This window comes from Zea mays, chromosome 1, assembly GCF_902167145.1.
Source record: "Zea mays cultivar B73 chromosome 1, Zm-B73-REFERENCE-NAM-5.0, whole genome shotgun sequence".
In the NCBI taxonomy this organism is placed as follows: Eukaryota; Viridiplantae; Streptophyta; class Magnoliopsida; order Poales; family Poaceae; genus Zea; species Zea mays.
Window position 1 is genome coordinate 160,704,898 of NC_050096.1, and position 8,646 is coordinate 160,713,543.

Below are 8,646 nucleotides of genomic sequence, written 5' to 3' on the forward strand. Positions count from 1 at the left end.
CGTTGCATAACAAGAATTTAACTACTAACACATTTTTTTGAATGTTGTAGGTCCCTCCAGGAAACTTGCTAACTCCGGGAAATGAGGACTCTGGAGATGCGGTCGCTTCTTTTGTGGACGGTCTTCTAAACAGCGGAGGAGCTAGCGGATCAAATCAACCTCATCCATTTGATCAACCTCCTCCATTTGAGTAGCCTGTCTCCTTGTGTTTTTCTCGTACTATGGACTTGTGAACTTGTGGTATTGGGAACTTGTGAACTTGTGGTATTGTGAACTTGTGAACTTGTGCTATTGTGAACTTGTGAACTTGTGCTTTAATTTGTGGACGGGTGGACATTTTGTGAATTTAACTGTGTGTTTCATGTGAAACGATGAATTATGGATATTTGTGGTATTGTATGTGATTCTGGATGAATTATTGAAAACTGGATATTGTGTGCAGATTGAATTTGTATTTTGTATGATTGTTTGTAAAACAAAAGCAGGAAAATTCTGTTTCTCTGTTTTTTAATTACTTCCGACGGCCTCTTATTTCCGACGGCCCCGTCGGAAATAAGCTGTGACGGCGTCAGACGCCGGCGGCCGGCCGTCTGCGGGGCCCACCTCGCTTTATTTCCGACGGCCCCACCCTGGCCGTCGGAAATAAGCATACTTCCGACGGCCCCGTCGGAAAAGCGGGTACTTCCGACTGGGTATTCCCTACGGCGTTACTTCCGACGGAACCCGCCTTAAGCCGTCGGAAGTAGTTACTTCCGACGGTTTAGGATTTACTTCCGACGGTTTAGGCCGTCGGAAACTGGGCGTTTTATGATTGTTCAACGCGCAGTTATGATAGCTTTAAGAGAAGAATTCGAAAGGAATCCGAACCACGGAGGACGTATTCCGACATGCCCGTGCTGTTGTATCCAATTGGACATAACCAAATCTTATTTTAATAGATTCAAAAACCAGTAAAAAATGTTACCTGAAAAAACAAAAGATTAATTCGTAAGAAAAAATTACTGAAGATTGACTCAAATTGAAAAGTTGCCTACTGAAACAACAAACAAGCCAAAAGCAAAGTCACCACGATGGCGACGGGAAATTTGAACATCACAACATGACTGGCACGGACACTGATAGAGGCTGTTTGGAAGCGACCAAATTTTTAAAAAACTAGCTTTTATCTTTTAGCTAAAGAGACTAGTTTTCTGGTTTTTAAGAAATCGAAAATCTAATTTCTATAAATTAAATTATAAATTGGTATATTTGAATCGACTCAATTTATATAAACCAGTTTTTTAAATACTCAATTTTTGTAAACCAGTTTTTTTAAATACACGACGAGAGTCGAGAGTCAATGGCGACGTAACTAACGCTCTGCATTCGCGGCGCTATCAGTTCCGCACGCCACTCTGGTGCCAGGAATATTCCGCTCCTCCTGCCCTCCGCCCTCGACCCTTCCGCAAACCCAGTTCGTCATCAAGTCGTTGCCTTTATTTTTTTTATCCCTTCCCTGGGTGATCGCTATTGCTATTGCTACAACAAGTGGTCAGGGAATTCAGGTGCATCTGCTGTTTGTTTTAGGCTCTCTGCTGGCAGTTCGTGAGGGCAGCATGAGGGCGCCGCTGCTGCTATGGGCGGCCGCCACGTGGCTGGCCGTCAGCGCCGTGGCGCACCCTGGCAGACGTGGCGGCGGCGGCGGGGAGCAGCCGCTGTCGAGGATCGCCGTCGAGAGCGCGGTCCTCGCCGTCGACGATGCGGCGCACGTCAGGGCGTCCCCCTTGGTACTGGGGCTCAAGGTCAGCTGCAGTTCACTTCACTTCTCACCACCACTCTTGTTCGGGTGTAGGGTTTCAATCTCTGGTTCGCTGACAGTCTAGGGAACCTGTGTGTGGTGTGGGGTTGTGGCGCTGCAGGGCGAGAGCAGCGAATGGGTGGACGTGGAGTTCTTCCATCCCGACCCATCCAGCGACGACTGGATCGGTGTCTTCTCTCCCGCGGATTTCAGGTAACGAGTTAACAGTATCACCGTCTCGCTAATCGATTGGTTGGATCAGTAAAACTCAACCAACCAAACGGGAAAATAGATCTCCCCCCCATAAACACTCTAGTACTCTGCAAAGAAAGTGCAGCGCAGACGTTCAGTCTGACGTTTCTTGTTCGGGGCATTTGCCAGTGCTGCGATCTGTGAGCCTGAGAATCCGAGGCAGTCTCCTCCAGTGCTTTGCTCTGCACCTATCAAGGTCAGCATGTATCCACGCCAGAGTTTCAGAATTTCCCGAGTGCGTATGTGTTTGAACCTTGACTGTTTTTTAATTTCCTAACAATATCTTCTCCGTTCGATGCAGTACCAGTTTGCAACCTTCAAAAATGATGGGTATAACAAGACCGGAAAGGGCTACCTGAAGCTTCAGCTGATCAACCAGAGGGGAGATTTCTCGTTCGCACTTTTTTCAGGAGGCCTCTTGAAGGTAAGCACCCCCCCCCACCCAAAAAAAGGATACTAGGGTGAGTCAGGGCCTAAGATCAGGTCGAAAGGCGTAGTCGATGGACAACAGGTCAATATTCATGTACACGGAGGAGGCTAGGTTAGCCGAAAGATGGTTATAGGTTGATTCAAACATGTGTTCAGTCATTCGCTACTCAAGAAATTGTGGGGCTGCATCTCCTGCACTTCTTTTGCATCCAGTATAATTTGGGATTTTTTGAAGATGTATCCATCCATTCATGTTTTCCATCTGAACCAAAAAGCCACCCCTGTAACAGCCCAAGCTGATTGCCGTCTCCAACAAGGTGGCATTTGCGAATCCGAAGGCGCCGGTGTACCCACGTTTGGCGCAAGGCAAGTCTTGGAATGAAGTAAGCCTTCTTGTCATTCCACTGTTGCGACAACCGTTTCAGTTTTGTGGATTAGACGAGACCCTGTGAACGTGTATGTTTTTTCACAAGGAATTATTTTGGTGGTCTTCTCTCTGCTCGACTACTTTGTATCAACAGAGGAGAACTTACCTTGTGGAAATAAATTAACTGTGGTCTCCGATCCAAGAATGTGGAACTATTGACTTTGTTTTTGTACAGATGACAGTAACCTGGACAAGTGGCTATGATATTACAGAAGCGGTTCCTTTCGTTGAATGGGGCGAGAAAGGCGGACGCCGGTTTCTTGCTCCAGCTGGAACTCTAACGTTTGACAGAAACAGCATGTGTGGTAAGTTATTATTGTTTTCCTGATCTCCCTAGAGACGAACGAAGAAGCTTTTGACAGCCACGGTTTACTATCCGACGTATGTCTTCTAATCTAGCCTGCAAACTATCAGGTGCACCAGCGCGAACTGTTGGTTGGCGCCATCCTGGCTACATCCATACTAGCTACCTGAAGGATCTGTGGCCAGACTCGCGGTATGGGTTCTGTCTTGCATTATTTGTATATGACCATTTAAACATTTCCATGTGTTATGGAACTGTACGTGACAGAGTCAGCGTGAGCTAATAAGCAACCATGTTGATTTGCAAAAACAAATTCAGGTACACTTACAGGCTTGGCCACAGGCTAATGAATGGGACCCGCGTCTGGAGCAAATCATACAGCTTCAGAGCATCACCTTACCCTGGACAAGATTCTTTGCAGCGAGTTGTCATATTTGGAGACATGGGAAAGGTACATGTTTCCTTCTTCCATATATATATCCTAGTTTCAGTCAAATAACAAACTGGCATTGCCATTTTCAATCTTCTGGCATCTTTTCTACAGGCAGAGGCAGATGGTTCAAATGAGTTCAACAACTTCCAGCCAGGTTCACTGAATACTACGTACCAGATCACGAGTGACATAGAAAACATCGACATGGTGGTCCACATCGGGGACATCTGCTACGCGAACGGCTACTTGTCTCAGTGGGATCAGTTCACTGCACAGATCGAACCGATTGCTTCGACGGTGCCATACATGGTTGGCAGGTCAGCTGAGTGCCTCTCAGTTCGATACTCTCTCATCTCATGTCCCTCCCATGTATACAATACTGCTTACAAGAAGAGGAGCTTCTGCAGTGGTAACCACGAGAGGGATTGGCCTGGCACCGGTTCATTCTACGGCAACCTCGACTCCGGCGGAGAATGCGGCGTCCCTGCCCAAACCGTGTTCTACACTCCGGCTGAGAACCGCGCAAAGTTCTGGTAAATGTAGTGGCTCAGTTACGTAAGGCCATAGCAGTTTCTTTCTCCAGACTGCCATGTCTTAACTTTGCTACTGACTGAGCACAGCAGTGAACACTGATCCTTCCTTCCTTCTTCTTCTTCAGGTACGCAACGGACTACGGCATGTTCAGGTTCTGCGTCGCTCACACGGAGGAGGACTGGAGGCCCGGGACCGAGCAGTACAGGTTCATCGAGCGGTGCCTGTCGTCCGTCGACAGGCAGAAGCAGCCGTGGCTCGTCTTCCTCGCGCACCGCGTCCTTGGGTACTCGTCCTGCGCCTACTACGAGTCGGAGGGCACGTTCGAGGAGCCCATGGGGCGGGAAGCGCTGCAGGAGCTCTGGCAGAAGTACAAGGTCGACCTCGCCTTCTATGGACACGTCCACAGCTACGAGAGGACGTGCCCAGTCTACCAGGTGCGCCTTCATCAGCTTCCATCTACAGCCAGCGAACAAGTGCTTGTAATTCATCCTACAGAGAGCCTTGACTGTAATCTTCCAACCAATTTTTCTGCAGAGCCAGTGCGTCGTCGACGCGTCGGACCACTACAGCGGGCCGTTCCAGGCGACGACGCACGTCGTGGTCGGCGGCGCGGGAGCCAGCCTCTCGGAGTTCGCCGCCTCGAAGATCCAGTGGAGCCACTTCACCGACTTCGACCACGGCTTCGTCAAGCTCACCGCCTTCAACCACTCGTCGCTGCTGTTCGAGTACAAGAAGAGCCGCGACGGCAACGTGTACGACCGTTTCACCATCTCGCGCGACTACCGGGACGTCCTCGCTTGCTCCGTCGACAACTGCCCCCGGACCACACTGGCCTCATGAAGCCTCACGATCGCGGTGGTTTTCACTTTTCAGACAAGGGATTCGGTCCGTGCGGTGGGTCTCTTGCAGGGCAGCAGCGATTCAAGTTACTGTACATAGTTTTTTTTTTCTTTTTTTCTTTTTTTGGTAGTGCGCCAATAAATGAGGCGTTTTCTTTACTGCCTCCGTTACCTGCATGTGAAACTATGTTGTTCTACCCGTAGCTAAAATATGTTTTAGTATGAGAAGGGTTAACCAAAACGTTTTGGTTTATTTTCCGGGACACTGCCGAAAACGAGAGACCGACCAATATTTGTAATCTACAACGGCTATTAAGGTCAAACACCAGAACTCCTACAAAAACTAAAGTTATACTTTGGTCAAAATACAACATCACGATGAAAAAGAGTTAAGCCCCTTTGGAAGGCAAGATTGGTAAAATACGGGGCAAAACGTAGGAGTGGAGTTGCGTGACAACTACACACCGACGGACCGAAGGTTTTAGGGGTCCGGGGCAAATTTAAAATAGAGGTCCATCAAACTATTGTTATATAAAAATGGTACCAATATATAAACTCGATACATATCTAAAAATATTCATACCAAGCAACAAATAAATAAAAAGATATATATTATAATATTATCTTAAAAGTTCTTTTAACATGTTTAAATACGATCGGGTTGTGAATGCTTTGTGGTTGCTAATTATTCGACATTTCACTATTAAACTATTGCGTCTGATAGTCTAATTACTGAATGTATAACTAGGTTCGGGGCCCTATATAATTGGGGGTCCGAGGCGGCAGCCCCTCCGCCCCAACCTCAGGGCCACCACTGCAACTGCAATCCTATATACGAATTAAAAATACATGAAAACATCAAATGGAATGTTTGGATGCACATAGGAGAGAGATAGACACAAAGAAAAGTTTCCAAGAGGTTGGACTCTTGTTAGAAATCCCCAAAATCTTACTACAATGAGCAATCCTATATGAATTTTATAGAGTTTATATGAACTCAATCCTTTATTCCAAAGGTCTATATAGGAAAATTTACTCTATGATTCCAATTCTCCAAAATTTCTCTACTTTTCCTTTGTTCCCTTTGTTCCAAAGGGGGTTCAGGTTGTTTTAAGCATTTTCTCGGTACTCGATCAATGCAAACCAAGGAGAGATGTTTTCTTTCGGTTGAAAATATAATTGTTAGAAGAAGCTTTCCTACTGTCACTTAAAACCAAGGAGGAAGAGACTCTAGAGATCTAGATTCAGAATCTACTTAGCGTTTATTCATTTTGCTCTTAATCCATATTGATTAGGTATTGATTAGGTAGGATTGAGTGGATTTAAATTCTAATCAAGTAAAAATCCTTTATAATTTTTTCTAATCGCATTCAATCCACGCGTGATAGAAATAAGCTACCAAGGGCTGGTCAGCAGCCATCTAGTAGTCAGTTGTCTACGGTCTTTTGTCTCGAGTTTCGTGCCAAACCTTTCATCTCTGAAGCTGCCAGTGTTTTGATGGCCGCGGGATGTCCAGCCAAACGACAGCCTTACGCCCTCCCGATCTTGTTTTGTGAGGAGGGGGGAAATTCCGTGTAGCAAAAAAGGGTCCAAGAATGCGAACGCTGAACCAAGACGCTCCATTCCATTGGGCATTGGCTGCCCTGTCGAAGTTTCAGAGCCGCTGCTAAATGCCATGGACGGATGGACCCATCAAGCATCTCTCAGCATCAGACATTTCCCGCCAAGCTTTCTTTTTAACTAACCCCGTGCAAATATGAGTCTCTTTATTGGCTTTTTTTTAGAAAGCTTACCCGTGGACAGAACACTTTCTTTTTATTGGCCCTAAAACCTTTTTTTCTCCCAAAACTTTCTACCGGTTTGTTTGATTCTTTTTGTCACACTCCAAAACTTTAGTTCCTAGATTTTTATTTGGGAGGTCTACTTGTCATACTGTTTTGGCAGTTTAGAGACCAAAAATAACTAAATTTTAGCCACTAAAGGTTAGGGTTTTTTTTTTGGAACATAGGATTCTAAAAAAAGCAGCAATAAGAAAAACATAAGTATTAAAATATCCATGTCATTGGAATCCTATAGTAATTTATAACACAGAAAAAGTCACAAAAACATGTGTTTCGATCATGCACATGAAAAACATAGAAATGCAAGACACAGAAGAAAGAAAAATTGAAGTTGGATTTGGATCTCATGCTTATTTTCCTACAAAATTGCTATAGAGGCTGTTATTCCATAGAAATTTTAAAGAGATTGATATGATTCAATTCTCTGTTCCAAGTAAAACTTTTCATAGAAATCGATCATCTAAACTTCCTTTGTAAAATTTAGTTCGTACTACATCAAATGTTTAAACATTAATTATAAATATTAAATATAAGCTTAATTAGATTTAGTCTTTATTTATGTAATAAATTTTATAATTAAATTATATTTAATATCCGTAATTACTATTATTATTCAAACATTAATGGAGACTAAACTCAAAACACTCCCTAACCCTAGAGTGCAGTAGGCGGTGTGGCCGCGTGGGCCTGCGTTGCGGCCATTCCCGGCATCGGGGCGTGTTTGGATGGCTGAACTAGTCCTGAAAGTTTGGGCCGTGCCTAAAGGGCCGGCCCGAGCACGGCCCGTGAAAAATGTAAAAAGGCCCGGCCCGACACGACTGGTTTAAATTCGGGCTAGCACGGCACGAATCACGGGCTGGGCCGTGCTCTAAATTTCAGCCTGTCGTGCTACCAGGCCCGACACGTTGTTGTGGGCCATGCTCGTGCTGGCCCGGCACGGAAACAGCCCGGTCCAGCGTCGGCCGCCATTTAATTAGGTTTACTCGTTTTCCCACGCGTCGGCCCGTCTTCAATTCTCGCCTCGACTCCCCTGGCGTCGGTCGCCGCTCGTCTTCTCCGCCAGCCGCCACCAGCGGCCATGCACCGCGCACGCCCACTCCCAGGCGCGGCGTCCAGCGGTCCTGCGGCCACGCGCCCACTCCCAGGCGCGGCGTCCAGCGGTCCCAGCGGCCATGCACCGCGCACGCCCAGCCGCCCAGGCAGGTGCCCAGCGGCCAATCCCAAGCGCCATCTCCGGATCTCCTGAGGCGCCAGCCCAGCGGCCATCTCCCCAGCGGCCATCTCCTGATCTCCCCACGACGACCGAGATACAAACTTAATTACGTGTCGTGCCTGGGCCAGCACGGCCCAACGGAAGCCCGCCGTGCTTTAGGGCCGTGCTGGGCCTTATTTCTACTCACCAGGCCCAGTAAGGCACGACCCGATTTTATTTCGTGCTAGCTAGGCTCGACTAACTGAGGCCCGAAGCACGGCGGGCTCGTGCCGGGCCGGCACGGCACGGCCCAAGTTGCAGCACTAGGCTGAACGATGACATCGTGGCTCGCACCCCTCAACTAGACTGTAGACAGGCTCTATTCATACAACCTGATCTTGTTTGGTTACATGGTTCATTCAAGCCTGTCTGAATGAAATAGCTATTTGGTTGCCTCACATCCTCTTACATGAGCACGGATTGCATGCAGCTAGCCAGGCTCGCCATAAACGCCCGATTTTCGGTGTACAGACGGAGCCAGGCTCCAGAGCTATTTTTGCATCTGGCTGGTGTAGGGATGGCAATTTTACCCGCGGGTTCGGATATCCGTCGGATATC

General features: G+C 47.1%; 1 protein-coding gene across 2 annotated transcripts; it reads left to right on the forward strand.

The window, feature by feature from the left end:
- Positions 1 to 1,344: 1,344 nt before the first annotated feature.
- Positions 1,345 to 5,252, forward strand: LOC100285685 (nucleotide pyrophosphatase/phosphodiesterase). 2 transcript variants are annotated; one of them, XM_008682166.3, is made up of 13 exons: positions 1,345 to 1,453; positions 1,567 to 1,781; positions 1,899 to 1,990; positions 2,159 to 2,225; positions 2,331 to 2,453; positions 2,749 to 2,841; positions 3,061 to 3,190; positions 3,300 to 3,381; positions 3,508 to 3,640; positions 3,734 to 3,939; positions 4,030 to 4,155; positions 4,281 to 4,590; positions 4,691 to 5,252. In XM_008682166.3, exons 2-13 carry the CDS (start codon positions 1,596 to 1,598, stop codon positions 4,994 to 4,996), a joined length of 1,854 nt encoding a protein of 617 aa, XP_008680388.1. In that variant the 5' UTR covers positions 1,345 to 1,453; positions 1,567 to 1,595; the 3' UTR covers positions 4,997 to 5,252.
- The last annotated feature ends 3,394 nt before the right edge of the window (positions 5,253 to 8,646 follow it).